This window comes from Candoia aspera, chromosome 15, assembly GCF_035149785.1.
Source record: "Candoia aspera isolate rCanAsp1 chromosome 15, rCanAsp1.hap2, whole genome shotgun sequence".
In the NCBI taxonomy this organism is placed as follows: domain Eukaryota; kingdom Metazoa; phylum Chordata; class Lepidosauria; order Squamata; family Boidae; genus Candoia; species Candoia aspera.
The window spans coordinates 2,874,453-2,892,834 of NC_086167.1; the positions used below are offsets into that span (position 1 = coordinate 2,874,453).

At 51.6% G+C, this 18,382-nt stretch overlaps 1 protein-coding gene across 1 annotated transcript in view; it reads right to left on the reverse strand.

The window, feature by feature from the left end:
- SCARF2 (scavenger receptor class F member 2) overlaps positions 1–18,382 on the reverse strand; it is a 56,802-nt gene extending 38,420 nt beyond the window's left edge. The window contains exons 1-4 of the mRNA XM_063315805.1: positions 18,216–18,382; positions 8,141–8,199; positions 3,087–3,188; positions 1,101–1,620 (exon numbers count right to left, since the gene is read on the reverse strand). Of these exons, the coding sequence (XP_063171875.1) occupies positions 1,101–1,620; positions 3,087–3,188; positions 8,141–8,199; positions 18,216–18,382 (848 nt within the window). The remainder of the gene's footprint in view (positions 1–1,100; positions 1,621–3,086; positions 3,189–8,140; positions 8,200–18,215) is intronic.

An 18,382-nucleotide genomic window follows, 5' to 3' on the forward strand; every position in this document is an offset into this window, starting at 1 on the left:
AGGAACACACCCAACAGCAATAGCGGAGCAGCAGCAATCCACCCCAGCAAGAGAATCCTGGAAACTCTGCCAGAGTACCAATATTCCCACCTCAAAATGAGCAAGCAAGCAAGCAAATAAACAAACTTACATTCCTGGCTGCCAAATCTATGGATCACTTGCCAATGTAAAGAGAAAAGAGCCCAGTGTCCAGATCTCTCTTTCCGCCAAAAATGCCCAGTGCCCAGACAGGGAGGGGCATTTCCGCAGCAGATGACCTGGGGGGCCAAGTGGGACTGTGCAGACCCCTGTCCGGGCTCTGTGTCCGGAGAAGGGGACAAACACCCTTTCAGTGCCAGAGACTGAGCTGCCAGCTGGGGATGCAATGGCGGTCATGTCCCAAGGAGAGGCCCCTTCCCCAAGGGTAGTCCAGCAGGATGTGGGGCACAGGCCGTCTGCCTGCTTTGCTCGCAGCTCCCCAGATTCCTGGCAAAATCCTTTGGGGGCCCTGTGGTTGGAGACCCTCTGAAGGGGAGGTGCCGGGGCTGCTCCTGTTGCACTACGTGTGCAATGATCTCTTCCTGACAACAGTCGTGGTGACATTTCCAGTGGGACAACTAGCACTTCACCTCGTTAAAAACATGCTAAATGGGAGATTCCACATGAAAAACATAAAAATGGAACTCTCTGAAGTACCGTGATGAGCATGCAATCAAATCTATAATTTATTTTGTGGTTCTGTTTTCCCTCAGTGTTTTGGGTCTACTCAGCTTTGTTCTGCAGGGCTCCCTCACCCTTTCTGATGACCTCCTAAGCCAGGGCTTCTTGAAGATGGGTGGACTTCAATTCCCAGCAAGGCTGGCTGGGGAATTCTGGGGGTTGAAGGCCCCCCATCTTCAAGTGGCCAAGGTCAAGAAACACCGTCCTCAGCCATTCCGAGGAATAGGCACGAAGGGGCAGGGCCCGGTGGGAGCTCTGTGGGTTTCCTGACCCCTCTTCATCTCTTCCACCACAACCGGAGGACTGGCCTGCTTTGCAAGACGTGCTCAGACCCGCTGGTGATTCCCGCCCGTGCCTCCCCGAACCCCCGGGGGCAGGGGGCGCCAAGGGGCCCTGCTCACCGTCTCCTGCAGCCCTGTCCGTAGAAGCCGGCCGGACAGGCCTCGCGGCAGAACTTGCCCCGGTAGCCCGGCTCGCAGGTGCAGGTCCCATCCACCTGGTTGCACTTCCCCATGTGGCACTGGCAGTAGCGGTCACAGCGGGGGCCGAAGGTGCGGCTGCGGCACTGGCACCGCCCCGTGAACTGTTCGCAGGGCGAGGTGCTGCAGGCGCACTGGTTGTTGCAGGTGCGGCCCCACCAACCCGGCTGGCAGAGGCAGAGGCCCGTCTTCTGGTCGCACTGGGAGTTGAGGCTGCAGTAGCAGGCGCTGGCACACTGGGGGCCCCACCAGTTCGGCTCGCAGGAGCACTTGCCCGTCCTCTGATCGCACTTCCCGTGCTTGCACAGGCAGGCGTTTTCGCACTTCGGCCCCCAGCGGTTGGCGTTGCACGTGCACTGGCCCGTCACATCCTCGCACTGCCCGTTCGGGTAGCAGTGGCAGAGCTCCTTGCAGTCCGGGCCCCAGAACAGGCGGGGACACTCTGCGGGGGGCAGAATGGGTGGTGAGCACCATGGAGGGGCCTGCCCCCCAGCCCCCCCCCAGCTCTTCATTCTGACCTACTCCACCAGATCACCCTGCAGATTTTGGCTGCCGATTGTTCATGTCCATACTTTTTAAAAGGCCAACGAACAGGAGGGCGACCTGCCCCGCTCCGGAAGGCACGGAGGTCTCCACAGCCCCCCCACCATTGATCTGCCTGGCCAGGAAGGCTGGCAGGAGACCCTCCTCTGGTGATGCCAATGCCGCTCTCTCCTGGCAGATCTCTCTGGCTTGTCGGGGGGGGGGGTCTGTTGCATTGCTCCCCAGCCCTAGAAGGAACTTCCCCCTACTATTTGCCAGCATTTTAAAGGTTAATTAATTTTTGTATCACTTTCAATTTGTGTTTTTTTTAAAAAAAAATTAGTGTTGCATTTGATATTTTAATTATCATTAAGCTCCCTTGAGTCCTTGATTGAACAGAAAGACAAGATTTAAATCACATATGGAAGAGTCCTGTGGGACTGAAGTGCTGCTAAGAAATAAATACGAGGGAAAGTAAATTGGACTGGAGTTACTGTTTGAAATACTTTTTGCGCTAAAAGCCATCCCATTTCATTCTTTAATTATCCTTTCATTTCTCACCACCTTTCCTTCGAGAGTTCGAGGAGGCACACATTAGAGGTCTACTCCAATGTTTTCTTCACAGCAGCCCTGTGCGGTGGGGGCGGGGGCCACTAGTGACTGGCTGAAAGCCACCAAATGCGGCCCCTGGCTGAGGGTGGGCTTGAACCCAGGTCTTCCTAACACTTGACCGCTGAGAAGCGCCCAAGCAGCACCCAAAAGCAGGGTAAAAAGGTGAGATATGAAATTGAAATGATGATGATTGTGGTGGAATCTGGTGCTGCCGCTGATTCCCAGGAAGGACTGCGCCCCTTCCAAGCTGATCAGGGGGCTCGCAGCCTGGAAAGCCTTGGCAGGGGGTCAGAGAGAGCCAGGGAGGCCCCGCCCTAGACTCTCCTGGGCGACTTTCCCCCTAGCTTAGTTAGGATAGCTTTAGTCTGGCAAGATTCTTCTATTCAGTGAGGGCAGTAAAGAACTGGGGTTGGAATACACTGACTCGGCGTTTGTTCTTGGTCTGGTCCCGACAGTGATGATGATGATCACCTCTCTCCGCATTTATCCTTAGCCCCCGATCCTAAGATATAGGGTTTCTGCGCACTAGAAGCTGCTGACAGACCAATCCTCTGTGGATCTGTGTGTTCAGCTTCTCCAACCTGCTTACTCCAAGCATTGGCTTTGCAACCCCCCGGGACATCTCAGGACCCTCGGAGCTGCACCCCCAAATTTCTGGATGTTGCCGGGGGGGAACCCTGGCCCGGAGGGGGCTCGTCGTTCTGGCCCCCAGCGGTCTGTGAGGCTTGGCGTTTTCCCTGGCTAAGGCTTGCACCCACTGCTCCCAAGGCTTACTGGTTTCGCAGTTGGCCCCGAAGTAGCCATGGCGACAGCGGCACTCGTTCGGCCTCACACACACCTCGTTGTCTGTGCAGGTGAAGTTGCCCTCGCACACGGCTGCAGGGGAGAGAGAACAAGAGGGGGGTCGAGAGACCCGAAGCGCTTTCCTGCTCCCCCATCCCCCACCCGGAGATTTTGCGGAGTTCTTTCTGGCCTAGATAGAAATCACCCAGGAGGATGAAGGATGTCTAAAGGAATTTCCAGAATCAGCTGGGCCTTGCTGTTTCACCATTATTTACCAGGTACTTGACACTGATCTTGCTGTCTGCTAGCTGCTTTTCAGGGAAACATTTCCATTATTAATACTTTTCTCTTGTGGAAAGCTGTTTAATTTTCTGCAAAAGCCCCAGAATCTCCGCAAAACGACTGTAAAACCATTTGGACCATCACTGACTGCAAACTGGTGTTCTGCGCCCTAATATCAACCCCCTCCCTGCTTTTCCAGAGTCCTGCAGGAACCATTGACTTACGGCTGTGGGTGTCCTAACAGCCAGGAACCACGCTGAGACAAGAATAGGTCTCTAGTGTTTATTACTGCTACATAAACAGAAAATCCTAACAAACTGAAGAAGCGTGGGAAAAACCCAGACATATAAACCCCAAAGGCTAAGGCGGGCCCGATCTGTGTCTCTTTGAATGGCTACCGAATTCCTCAGTGCTACGCATGCGCTTTACAGCCTGGATGGGAGCCCCCTGCTCGCCATCCTCACTCATGACCGTGGGTTGCGAATGGCTGGGTTGCATCCCTCGAATGAGAGGCGAGGAGGGTGACCCGGCATCTCCCATGGGCTCCCATAAGTCTCACCCTTCCCCAGGTTGCCAGTTCAGGCCATTGTGCCAAGGGAGAAATGCCAATTCACAACCTGGGCAAGCCCCCCCAAGCCCCCCCCCAAAGGGGGAGCAGCAAAGGGAAAGTCGCCCAAAGGCCCCAAAGTGATGGGAACGAGGAATGGAGAAAGACACCGAGGTGTGATTAGAGCAGAGTTAGTTAGAGCAGAGACATAAATGGCAGCAGGGGAGGCAGAAGGCAACCCAGGAGAGGTGGCACAATGCCTGCTGGAGGGGAGGTGGCATACTTACCCTGCTGATCAGCAGAGAGAGCAGCTCCCTGGGACATGGCAGGCAGCCTCCGTCCAGGGCACGAGGGTGCATGCAAAGGAGGAGTTGGGGAAGTGGTTAGCGCATCCATGGAGAATTCCAGGGAAGATTAGTTGGTTATTATCCAGCTTTTCCAAACACAGGCAAAGAAAGGGGCACCGCTAGAATCACAGTCTCCGGGCTTTGGAGAGGCAGCTGGGAGGGACCTATGTGCTGCCTTCAGGAATCAACTTTAGTCTGCTCAGTCCTGCCGGAGCTCACAACAGCCCTTGGACAAATGGACATTAACCCCCCCTCCCATGGAAGCAACCAAATCTCCATTGCTCCTTTGGAAGGCAAAGTGGACTGTAAATATAAAAACAGTATATCAGCTCAGATCTTGGGGATTTCACAGACACACCCACATCCAGTATTTCCCTGGGCAGCAGGAAGGTGGTTTTGCCACTGCCTCCCTCCCCATCCAGCTCCCACCCCAGGGCTCCTAGGGTATCTTTCCCAGCAAAGCCCTGGTCCAACCCTGCTTTCCTCCGCAGATCAGTCACGGTCAGCCAGGGGCTGTCGCCTGCTGCGATCCAAGCACAGTCATATTATCTTCTCTGCTGCGATTTGTCTCTCAAATTGAAACCCTAAATTCTGCTGCTTCTCCAGCCTCACTCTCCACATTGTGCCCCAATGCCCTTCGGGACTGACTTTGGGGCTGCAGGACTGCTGGGGCTCCACCCGGCCTGCCAATCCTGGGGCTTTTCCCCTTCCATGCCCATGGGGTCCTGCCAGGTTTGCCAACTCAAAGGCCCAGCAAGGAACACCCTGTAAGCCCTCACCCAGCCTGGTGTCCTCCAGGGGGGTAGGAGGGGGCTTCCTGCATTCTTAGCCAGCATGGCCAAAGGCGATCTTAGCAATCTGGAGAGACTCATGCTTGGAAGGCTTTCCAAATTACAGCCCTCAAAGCTTCTTGCTGTCCCTGAGCCCCCCGACCAGTCCATTAAATTCAGTGAGGTTGGCAGGTCTCACTGGGATCAGGCCCTCTAGCACAAAGGATAGGGAATTCACAGCCTGGGGGCTGTACAGTATGTCACCCCAAAGTTAGGGGGCAAGCTGTTGCTCATTAGAAATGCAATTTCTTGCTACAGTTTTAAAAACTGGAAACAAACAATTAGGTGATTTAACAGAGCTAAAATACTTTTGAAAAATAACACCCCCATCACCACCACAAAGCTGGAAAATCCTGGCCCTTGCAGCATGGCCTGAAACCAGTGGAGAGAGACACACAAAATGCGCAACCCCAACCTCCCAAATGTTCATCTCTTGCTTGGCTTCCTCAAACAGAGGCAGGAACCTCCAGCTGCTTCCAAGCTGGATTCCACACACCCCCACACACACACAATCCAGTGAATTTGCACACTAAGTTCTTCTGTGGCTTTGCCCTTGGCCATTTCCACATCCCCCCCCCCTGCTGCCGCTCTGGAGACCAAGTGCGTTGCAAAATATCACTCTGCAGGAAAGGAAGAGGGCCCCAGCCAGCTGGAACAGCAGCACATTTAACAGGCATCTAAAAATAACTTCTCCAAGTTTCCCATCAGTGCCTTGGGACTCCAAGTCCCGAGAATGCTCAGCCTCGGCTTCTCCCCCTCCGTTGCTACAAAGAACGGGAACCGGAACCTTTCGAGGCTGAGCTCCGGAGCCGCGAGGGAGCCCCTGGCCGCAGACAATGGAGCACAGAGAGAGGTGGTGCTGCGGGCTCCCTTTCTTGGCTCTGACCTGCCAGCCTGGGGGCTTCAGGAATGGGGAGCCCACCACTGGGTGTTTGCTGACAACCCAAACTCTGCAGCTAGAAAAGCCAGTTCTGCCGCCTGCAAAAATGAAGCTTTTTTGGAACGGCCACTCTGGTGCCTGTAAGCAATGGGGAAAACAAGAAACTGAATGGGGCAGGGTCCCGCTGGCCTTCTGTGTACCACTGGACATGCTATCCAGTGCCTACAGGAGACCTTCTGGCTCTTCCTGAGAGATTTCTTCCAGCCCGCCTGCTTGAAGCCTGGCTTTACAATCATAGGGACTACAACCCTGTTTTCTTATCAGCTAAACAAAAGGAGAAAGCTGAATCATGTTCCCAGTGGTGCCTCACGGCACACGGACAAGTCCTTCCGGGCTCCCTTTGGCTGGGCTGGAAAGGAAAAGAGCATCACTCGTCAGCAGGGATCCCCCTGCTCCAGCTGCCTCTCTCTCTCCCTGCTCCACACTAAGCTCCATCAATACTGCAGTTTGCTGCCACAGCAATCTTTCTGCAAATCTTTCAGGAAAGGACAATTTATCTGTTAGATCTCAGCCCGCCTTTGGCAGTGCTCCCTCCTTCTATTTGTCCTCATCACAACAGCCCTGTGAGGCAGGATGGGCTGCAAGAGAGCGACTGGCCCAAAGCCCCCGGGAGCTTCAGTGCTGGTGGGGATCAGAACCTGCATTTCCTGGTGCCAGTCAGCTCCTTATCCCCTGCCCACCTCTAGCCCCAGAGGCTTGGCCTCCTCGCTGGAACCTCTTCTCCTGCCAACCTCAGCTTACGCTTCACCTCTGGCCCCTCCTCTCTGACCGAGACCGGGCTAACAAGATGACCCCCTTCCCCTTCCTCTCTGCCTTCCTCCTTGCGACTCTGCAGGGTCGAGGGGGAGGGGAGAGTTTTTCTTACCCCGTTTGATTAAAGAAAACCTCAGGCAGGTTGACAGCACTACGTAAAAGAAACAAACATCCATCCAGAGATGCTTGTTGGGGAAAATGTGGTTCCTGCCTGCCCTTATTTCTTCTGCAAGGGGTCCCAAACCCCTTTACTAGACAGAAGACCCTGACCAAACTCTACCCTGCGGGTTACCCCCCAGACCCCGGGACCCCTCGCTTTGCCGCCTGCCTGCCAATCCCCCTGCCCCACCGCCAGCTTTTACACTCTCTGAAGACATTTTCTAAACATTGAAACAAAAGCTGGCATGGCTCAAAGCAAAGCACCCACTCCTGGCCTCATCTGGATTCCCAAGAAGGCCCGTTGTGACCTTGGGAAATAGGGATGGTGGAAGCCGCAGCCCAGCACTCTGGGGTAAATGTGCCCATCATGCCCGTCAGCCCAACAGGGGCACCCTGGGGTGGGGAGGGGTTGGGTGTGGGAGACTGGCAGCAAGCGCAGCTGTTTGAGGTGAAGATCAAGCCCCCCCCAAAGGACCAGGTCCCTGGGAGTTTCACCACGCCCACCCTGGCTTCTGACCCCGCCCCCCGGAAGTGGTCTGCTCTGTTCGCCGGTCTCCCAGCTCGGCTTCCAGCCCTGAAGCACCCTGCTGCCACCCCCCTGTAACTCACCTGCTGCTCTGTAAGCCCACCTCTTTACCTTTTGGTAAAGTGGCATCTTAAGAGTGGCCGGCCCCCAGTCAGCACCCACAGGATGGCCTCAGAGTGCTCACTGGCCCACAAGGGTTGGGGATCTTTGCTGTCTGGGGCAAGTTACGGCCACAGAGGTGTGACTCCATCTCACGCTCAGGGCCAGGGTGGATGGGACAATTCACTTAACCAAGTCTGTTAAAGAATGAGCAGCTGCATTTGCAACACTTCCTAGCCTTGCTTAGGATTAACCTTGGTGAGTTTTCTCTGGTGGCTTTGCATAATATGGTCAGTTTATGGTTCAATGTATCATGTGAATCTGGAAACTGGGTTAATTCAGTAATCAGTTAAGCATACTGTGCAAGCTCAACCAGTGTGGTTAGCACATAGTTCAATATATCTGACAATGTTTTGTATACATTGGGTTAATTCAGTGCAATCAGGTTAATTGTGTTCCGAAAACCCACAGCCGTCTCCTGGAGACAGTGGCCGCAGCCCCCAACCCAAGCTGATGAAAGCCTCTCACTGGCTTTGAAAAGGGAGGATGGGCGAGATCTTACCTATCGGGCACTCCTCCTCCTGTTGTCTCCATCCTGAGCAGCAAACAAACCCAGTGGAACTGCAGGGAAAATGAAACTGTGAGTTAGGAAAGTCACGAAGCACCTTCGCATCTCAGGCCAAGCCAGGGGGCGTCCGCAAAGCCTGCCGAGCCCTCGAAAAGAGCCACACCGCAAGGGGTCATTCTCTTTCTTGCCGCCTTCGTGGCCACCCTCCCGCTCTGCGCCCAGTTCCAGAGCGCCATTACACCTGGCCAATCCGGCCCCCTCCTCACAGACACTTCACCCCTCCCAGCGATGGCAACACATCTATGAACAATGTAGTGATTATTATTGTTGTTTCCCTAAAACTGTATTAAGTTTCAACAAGAGATAACATAAAGAAACAGAAAAAAAGAGAATTAGGAAAAGATCAGGAAAAGAGCAAAATTAAGAGTGCAGAAAAAAAGAAGAAAAAGAAAAGAATAGACAAAGAATAGCTTCCAATTTTCTTTGGTACAGATACAAATATAAAATACATTAACCTCTTACTCTAAAATTTACAATAGTACACAATGTTTCTATAACCATAAACAGTCCTAATCATCAAATCTCAAAATTAAAGTTTCATGTCTTTCAGTTTCAACATGGGGATTATTTTTTAAGTTTAATGGATGTACACTCTACAGAAGACATGAAGCAACACGAAGCTGCACACACTGAACTTTCTCGCTGACGGGTTTAGATCACGCGTGGGCAGACTACAAAGCCACGCAGGCCCCGGTGCCTTTGGTTGTGCCTCCCCAGATTTTGGGGTTCCATGCCATCCGAAGATGAGAAACGCATGAAAACGATTGCTTATACAAAATAAGCAAATAAGTAAAAATAAAGTCAACAGCAACACCACTAAAAGCAGGGGAAATCTTCCAACCACAAACCCTCTCCATCCAGTTTGGTCTAGTGGTGAAGGTGCCGGGCTAGAAACCAGGAGATGGTGAGTTCTAGTCCCGCCTTAGGCATGAAAACGGGCTGGGGGACCTTGGGCCAGTCCCTCTTTCTCAGCCCAAGAGCCAATCAAGCATGGTAGGAGAGTTCTAGTCCCGCCTTAGGCACGAAAGCTGACTGGGTGACCTTGGGCCAGTCCCTCTTTCTCAGCCCAAGAGCCAATCAGGTGTGGTAGGAGAGTTCTAGTCCCGCCTTAGGCATGAAAACGGGCTGGGGGACCTTGGGCCAGTCCCTCTCTCTCAGCCCAGCCTGCCTCACAGGGTTGTTGTTGTGGGGAAAAGAGGAGGAGGAAGGAGTACTGGGTATGTTAACCGCCTTGAGTTATTTGTAAAAATAATAAAGGTGGGATAAATAAAAATAAATAAAAGCATTCCCCTGCTGGCTGCATTCAGTCATTAATTATCAGCTGCAGCCACCAAAGGTTGCCCATCCCTAATCTGATAATACACATTTAAATAGTGAAAACACAATAGTATACGTGCTAAATGCTGTTTATCGACATAGAGGGAGAAAGGGAAGTCCTGTCCTCATAACATTAAAACACTGCAAATAATATTTTGTGACTCCTGGTTCTAAAGCTAAGGAACTGGTTCGTATTTGGATGGAAGAGCACCAGGAAACTCAAGTCTGTAGATGTACAACAATTTTATTCCCAGAGTGCTGGAAATTTTATTTCTAAACTCACTCGGGGACATTTCTCAGCCTGCTTTATTGATGCAGGTAGTGGAGGATGGTGCTTCTCAGGGAGTCTTGAGTGCTAAGTCTCCCCCTCCCTTTGCACCCTCCCTGGCTGCCCAGCATTTCTCAGTCTGAATAAGGAACTCCAGTGGGACCAGTTTCATCTTCCTTTGGGATGAATGGAAATGAGAGCAGGCGGGCTGCAGAGCCCAGGAGAGAAGAAGCTGCAGAATACTGAATACAGAATGCCCTTTTGCCACTTCAATACATGCAGGAAAACTGCACTCTGCCAAAAAGAATTTTTCTTGGAAACAGATTCCAAAAGCCAGTCATCCTTACTATCAGACCGAGTGGTAAAAACCAGTAGGGGAAAAATGCAGGAGAATTCTTTCTGCAGGGCCTTGAAAATAGATGTCCGGCTCTGGCTTGTAAAAGCAGCTGCTTCTAAAAACAGCTGACAGCCCCCAACTCTTCTCCCTCAGCTGGCTGCCCACAGGCAGGAAGAGAGACAGAGAGTTACTAATAACTGCGTTGCACTGACGGCTTCATAACAGCAAGCAGAGAAATTGGTCTGTCTGGAGTCTCAGGATGCAACTGAAAGGGTGAGCTTAATCTGCAGCTGCTGTGGCTGATCTTGGAACCTCTATCTATCCACAGGATTTATACCAAAAATAAAAGTCCCTTTCTTTGGACTCATCTCTTGCTGACCTTATGGACCCAGCCATGTAGCTTTCTGGGCCACAGTATGGAAGGGACGGGCCCTCGTCTTCTTCCAGGGTGTTTTTCGCCTTCCTGATCCAGCCTATGCGCCTGGGGACCTCCCAGCCAGGTGCGTCCACGCTCAGTCCAGGCCAGCCAGCTCCCGCCACCTGTTCCAAAACTGAGGACTACTTTCCACAACACTGGACACCGCGATCTGGGACATTGGTTTCTCACGGATTTGGCGGCACCATTTTGCGGGGGTTTTGCAAAGAGTACTGGGTATACCAACTGAAGGGCAGTTTGATGGGGATCCTTGGAAGGGACTGGAAACTGTGGCTTATGCAGAGCACTACAACCAGGGTACTTTTGCCGATGACGCTGCACTTATATTGGGGTGCTCACCTCCGGCCTCTGGGCCTGACATACCTTCCCAAGGATCTGGGCAGCCCTTGACCTGGAAAAATTGCAGGCCAACCAAGCGTTTGGAAGGCCGCTTTCTCCCTTGGAGCCAAGATTGGTTCAGAGCCAGGCCCGCAAGTCCAGAGTGATGATTCTGGTGTCGAATTAGGATTCAGGAGACCACAGAATCTAGTAGATGAGTTTGGAGAAGTGGTTCTTTTCAGCCCAGCCTACCTCACATATGGGGAACTGGCTTTATTTTATCCCCATCTACACGCTACCTTGAAGAGATAAAAAGAAATATACACGAATAAATGCCCTGTGCAAGACATGGAATTTAATCCACGGAAGATGGACTTTGTTTCAGATGAGCAGTAAAAATGTTTTATTCTATATAGCTTTTAATTTAGGCTGAAGGTTTTGACCTTGTATTTTTTTATTTTGAATAGCTCTGTTCCTAATCTAGCTTCACCATTCTGCTTCTCCATGTCCCCAGGAAGGGCTCTTCAAAGGACGCCTGTTAAATATCCTGATAAAAGAAACGGTAAAAATAGAAGAAGCCCATCAGCAGCCATTAAAAGAGGTTGACAAAGTCTCCTCCAATCTGGGCCTCAGGACACAGTTTCCACCATCCCCGTTCAGGGCAACAGACCACACTGGCTGGGGATGATGGAAGCTGCAATCCCACATCCCCAGCGGGGATCCAGTTGGGGGAGGCTGATCTACTGCAGTGGACAGCATAGGAGATGAGCAAAACCATCGCTGAATGAGGCATGACTGTCCAAATGTCTATGAGCTGACCCCATGCCCTCTGATCGAAAGGGGAACCTGGTCTGAAAGGGGGGGGGATCTCCTCCTGTGCCCGGGGGACAGCCCAGCTTGGCTTGATCTCTGGCCATGGGGGAGGGGCACTTGCCCATCCATCATGGCTTGGTATTCCCTTCTCGACAGAACCAGTCCCCAAGGAGCTTGAGAACAGTCACGGGGGGAACCCCACTGGGCAGCTTCAAGAGACCCATCTTCTCAACATTGCTGTGACTTACTTTTAACTGGGTTTTATTTAATAATTTCATTCATTTCATTTAGTATTCTCAGCAGCAGCAGCAGCAGCAGCAGCAGCAGCAGCAGCAGCAAAGAACAATGAAAACCAAAATATACTAAAATACAGCAATGCTGGAAAGCAGATCAATGAAGGAAAGTTAAGTGTAGCTTATATAAAAATGCAGTGCTCAATGGATGCAATCCACTGCCAGCTTACTTCATGCAGAGCTAGGCCCTTCCCAGACTCTCTGGGGGAAATCTGAAATGTGAAGGGTATGCCAAGGGATGGGTGGGGCTCGCCCCTTCACAAATGCCTGCATGGTGGCACAGCCAGGAAAAACACAAAATCACTGGGCCCTGGAAATCACCAAGGGAGGGGTCTGCAGGCACACCGATGGCCCCAGCACCACGCTGGAGATGCTGGCAATAATGCTTAAAGCGCTGGGCACCCATGCCCCAAATTGCTCCATGCAACTGTGCAAGGCAAGCCTGTCCATCATCGCAGCCAGGTGAGACTGAGCGAACAGCCTACAGGCAAAGGAAGGTTCGTCTTTCCAGCCAATCAACTCCTGCTGCCCCTGAATGCACCTCTGTTGCTTGTGGGAAACACATGCAGGCTGTTCTTCTGGGCAAGATGCTTGCCGAAAAAATGAACGTACACCGCCTTTGGCTCCCTGGGAGTCTACTGGGTTTGCCTGCTCGTGTCTGAGTGCACCAGCATGGACGCTCCTGGACCTGCACCTCTTGCTCCAGTTTCTGACTGTCTGCCACCCCAGTGATGGTTTTCCTGGGAGAGAAAGGGAAGCTGGTGCCCAGCCGTTTCCCCTCTTTGCTGGATAAAATATAAACTTCATGCCTTCTGTTTCCATCTCTGCCCTATGTGCCTCCGTGGAGGAGAACGGGAACTTTTTAAGATTCTGAGAGAAGATCATCCATCCAAGAAGTTTTTTTGTCCATATAAAATCAATGACCCAGGAAATAGGAGCATGTTGAGAACCCCTCCCAAACACTGTATTTTCACAGATACGTTTGCTGTCTTGAATGAAAAGGATTGTCCTCTTCAAGAGTTTTTAAGATGGAACCAGGCTTTGGAGATATCCTTCTAAACGTAGTTTGATTGAAGCTTGGGGAGGCTTTCTGTGGTTGGGGGCTCTGTGCAAACTCACACAGAGCCCCCCTTTATCCACAAAACACACCAAAAGCATTGTGGTTTCGCCTTCCTCTGCCAAGAAGCCTCTGTTTTTCTGCCTTTCTTTCAGATGTTTGAGAATTCCTTTTGAATTTCTCTTGGGGATGCTCTCCTTTGAAAGAAATTTAAATTATGGTACCAATAGCAACTTTCACCACCTATTTACTTCCCATTAAAAACTATCTCTCTTTTCCACAAATAGTTACCCAAAGTCAGATCAAACAAATATAGACAGTTAAAGACTTTTACAAGTCAAAGGGAAAAAAAATAACATGGAAGACCTTGTTCTGATTCTCCCTACATTTAGTAATTTGGCTTATTACGGACTGTCATGGAGAGAATCTACCTATGTGGTTGCTAAGAGTTAACACTGACTTGATGGCACATAATCAATCAATCAATCAATCAATCAGTCAGTCAGTCAGTCAGTCAGTCAGTCAGTCAGTCAGTCAGTCAGTCAATCAATCAGTCAATTGCACTTCAGGTCAGGCCCAACAGTTAGATCCCCACATGCAGAACACTTGCACCATTCACATTTCTTTTAGAAGCTGAGGAACATAATAATAAGGGCCTTGAGTCAGACAGTCACTTCCATCTGCAAAGGGCCTGGTTGAGCGAAAGATCTAGGCATGGCCTTATGAACATGCAGGGGGTCAAGGCTGTTTGTTGTGAACCACCCAGAGTCCCCCGTATGAGGAAGATGGGTGGTGATAAAAATATGATAAATAAAGAAAATAAATAAATAAGACATGGAGCTCTAAGGTAACTTGGTCTGTCTCAGCTAGACCTAAAGCTAAGGTGCAGACGGTATCACGCAACAGAACAGCTTGGACCCCCGCGAGGCCTACCTTACCGAACTGATGGAGGAAAAGGGCACCCATCTGCATCTGCAGTGGACCTGCCCAGATACAGCGGTTTCGGTGTCTTGGGTGGAAGAGATGTCGTAAGTTCTGTGCAGAAAAGTATCACCTAACCCTGCTTTATGTTTACGGAATATCTCTACAGAAACTGACATTAAGCAAAATGATGAACATTTTTCTAGCTTCATGCTTCCTGCAGCCATTTGGAAGAAGTTTGATGCATTAAATCTTAAAATGTGGTATTCTAAATTATGGGATATTGCTACATCTGAAAAAATAACATGTAGTGTTAATGTTTCAAAGGGAGTTACAACTGCTTGTTTTTTCCCCCATATGGAGTAAGTGACCTGTCTGTACTTCAAATGTTGCTATAGATTATCTACCTTCATATACAGTGTTCCAAATTTGGAGCATGTAAGCCTTTCATTCCTATAAAAAATATAAAATATTTAGTGATATCAGAGACCTTGTATAATTGTATAAATCAATTATATTACTGAAAGGAATTAATATGTTTTCAATGCTAGTTTATTTCTACATGGATCTTTAAAAAATGTAATAAAATTATCTAATTTTTTGAAGCACATTGTCTTCCATCAAACTGAAAGAATTCTACTAGAAAAATATAGAGGTTGGATTTTTTCCCATAAAGAGAAAAACCAAATTGGATTAATCAGTGCAATAGGTGGGAATGAATTCAGCAAAACAGGAAAAACAACAGAAAAAGACGTTTTCCACAGCACACACAGTTATCTTGCAGAACTCACTGCCACATGAAAGGGTGATGGCTATTAGCTTAGCAGGCTTGCAAAGGGAATTAGGCCAAATTCATGGAAGATACAGCGTAGGGGCACGAGAATCTCATTGTACAGAAAGGAGACCCCTGTGGCACCTTAAAGATTCAAACGTTGGAAGAGCAGACACTGCAGCAGAAAGAAATGCAGCCAAATGTTTCACCCTTTTGTGCAGTAAGGCTGATTTCCAAGCCTCTAGAGCAGTGTTTCTGAACCGTGGCCGTTTTAAGATGTGTGGACTTCAACTCCCAGAATTCCCATGCTGGCTGGGGAATTCTGGGAGTTGAAGTCCACACATCTTAAAACGGCCACGGTTCAGAAACACTGCTCTAGAATGTGAATCTTCTCTCTTTGCAAGCTAGGGAGAAAAGAAGCAAGAAAAGGAACTCAACCCCCCCCCGGGGGGGGGAATTTGGGGAAGCATCATCCTGGCAGTGAGTTTGATTCACCGAGACATTACTTGTCTCCTTATTTTGTATCCTCAAAGCAGCTGAGGTTTGAATGTGCCCGAAAGGTGGTATGTGGGGAATGCTTGGAAATAAACTTGGAGATGTTGACAAAAAAACAGCTGCCTCCCCTTTCTTCCGCCCCCAAACCAAAACATTACCTTTGGGACAGGGGAAAAGGAAAGCCACAGACAATTGCTTAGCATATCCCGGGACTCTGCTTGCCTGAATTCAAACTGTATCCTCCAAGAGTGAACCACATCTCTACTTATAACCCTGAGAGCGAGAAACTTGTTTGGTTTTTAAATGATCTCTAGCTGCTTTAGGAGCTGAGGTCCACAAGGTGATCCCACTCTCTGCAAACAGGCTGTGCTTTTACTATGACAGCTTTGCCTGTTGTATGTATTGGAGAACAAAAGCACAGATTACAGAAAATGAGAAAGAGCAATATAGGACTTAGTACAAATTAATCACCAGCCGCCCATTATGGCACTCGCTAAGAGGTGCACCCACATTAACCAGCAGGCCTCTGGGAGAGCTGGGGCTGTAGTGTGGCAGTACCCCAAAGGGTAGGGGTGGCTAATCCTCACCACTGACAGAAGATCTGAGATGGTGGTTAACGAGACTGAAATTGTTTGGGGTTTTGGACTCCAAAACCACCCCTTTCGAACAGTGGCAGTTGCTGCAAGATCTGCTCCCAAGGCTTTGATTCTGGAGCTCCTCGTGGCGCCTTGCTTGGCCCACGCGTAACTGCATGGATGTAACGAGGAGGCCGTCCCAGACCAGAAAGGCTTTCAGAGCTCCCTTCCAATGGAGCCAAACGCAAACCACACCCAATGGCGGTTTCACACAACTTACTGAGCCTGGGTTGACAAGGTCCAGCCGTTGTGCTGATGCAGCATGCAAGGTCCTGACACAAAAACTATTGTATAGTGTCTTGCGGGGGTGGCCAGGGTGGGGTGGGGTGAAAAAAAAGTCGACATGGCATCCGGGATTGTGCAGCTGGAGCCCCACACCTTTTTCATGCGTGATGCGGGCTTTGACTGCAAGGCCACAGATGCCACCTTGACTGTTTGGACACACACACACGCCTCACCCAGATTTGTGTGGCTTCATGTAATGAAGCCTACGTGCCTACATGCTAAGACAAAGCGGGTCCTCACAACATGCTGACCCATAAATTCCCCAGTTAGTCTAATGTGTAAATGCAGCCTATAAACAAACAGGGCTGGGCAGCCTCCAAGCCAGGACAGGCCACTCGGTGTTTTGTGTCTCACCTGTTAGCAGTGCTGGTTGGCATGTCAGTGAAAGAGCGCGTAGGAGCTGCGTCTCCACAGTGGTGGGGCCTGCCAGGCCATTGCCCCTCATCATATGCATGTTCTGTGGTGGAACTGAATGCACGCACCAGGAGGAGCTAATTTTTACTTTGGGGCAACAGGCCGCTATTATTTAATAGCTGAGCATCAGCGGTGTGCTCCAAGCAATCTCGTGTCTAGCTGCAGGTGCTGGTGGCCTCTCCTGCTGTTGCAAGCAAGCAAACGCATCACCCCACCATCTGTGTGAACCCCCTTTCCCTGAGCCTGCAGTCAAACCATCGGTGCACCGATATGAGCACATAATCCGCAGGGGCAAGGGAATTCTCTTATGCCCACAGAAAGCTAAACTGCATCCTCTCCCTTTCTATGGGCTTTTTTCCACTGCAAAACAGATATTGTCTTGGTAGGAAAAATGTGGGCCAGAGAGCTTGGGGGGGGGGGGGGGACACTCAGCCAGAAATTCCACCGCAGATTCTGCAAAGTTCTCTGCTGAAGAGAGCTTGTTTGCAAGACTTTAAATCAAAAACAGATGTAGCGTCTCTTTCCACTGGGTTTTAGGTTACACTTGGAAGGGGGATGGCGGCGGCGGCGGCGGCGGGGGGGGGGGGCTGTGTTGGTTGTTGTTCTTTGAACCTCATGGAAAAAGGGGGGGGGCTTGTTGGGGAAGGGGTGCTCCCGAAACCTCAGTGCCTACTTTTTATCTTTGGCTTTTTCATTTTGAAAATTTGCACTCTGTGGCACAACATGGCTGTCAGCGAACAATGGGGGGCGGGGGGGGATTCTTTGGCAACAGGAGAAAGGGACCGAAACCCGTTTTCTGAGCAGGGATGCACAGGATGGGTTAACGCTGCAAAAAGCGGTTTTTGCTGGAGAGAAAAAGAAAGAGAGAGGGAGGGGGAGAGGGAGAGAGCGGGCGGGCGGGAGGAAGGAAAGGAGAAGCCGAGTTCGCTGCTGGCACCCTTCCCTCGGAATTTAAATAGAGGCTTCTAAGAGCGCAGCAATCAGCGCCCCCTTCAAGTGGCACCACCCCAGCTAGTGCCGCTGCCCTGTTGCAGCCCGGTCCCAACCTCAAGGAGGGCCCCTCGCCCCGGGGAAAACGAGGGCCCCTCGGGAGGTCTTCCGCAAGGAGAGGGGCCCACGGGCAAAGCTGCCACCCAGCAGCGGCTGTCAAAAGGCGCCCGGGCCACGGCGGCAGCGGCGAGGGGCCACTGTGCTGTCAGCGGCGTGGGGCCAGACCCCGCGCGGGGAGCCGCCGCCGCCTGGCCCTTCGGCGGTTCTCGCGCCCCTCTGTCGGCCCGCCAGGTCGCCGGCGGGGTGGTTGGAGGTCCCCACCGACGACCCGCTTCTGCAGCCCCGGGCTGGGAGGGAAGTTTGGGCGGGGAGAGCCGACCAAGGAAGGTCCCCGCGCTCTCCGCTGCTGGTGCCGCTGGAAAGCGGGGACCCTTCCTCGGCCAAGCCCGTGTTGGGGAGAGGCGGCATTCCGGGGCTCCCGGTGGAGGAGCAGGAGGGCAGCCCTCGCCCCAACTCTGGCCCGGGCTGAAGCGCCCCCCTCCCCACGCCCAGCCGCCCGCCAGCGAGGCCAAACGAGAGCAGCCTCGGCCGAGCCCCCAGCCCGTCCCACTCCTGCGAAGGGAAGCCGGGCAATCTCCCGAACGGCGCGCCCTCTTACCCCGGCGCCGGGCAGACGTTCCTCCCGCGCGAACTCAGCTCCTGGGCAGCTCCGCAGCTCAGCAGCAGCAGCAGCAGCAGCAGGGCGAGAGGTAGAAGCCGCCCGCCGGCCCCTGCTCCCGCTCCCGCTCCCGCGCCGGCCCGCCGGGCGCTCCGCGGCGTCTCCAT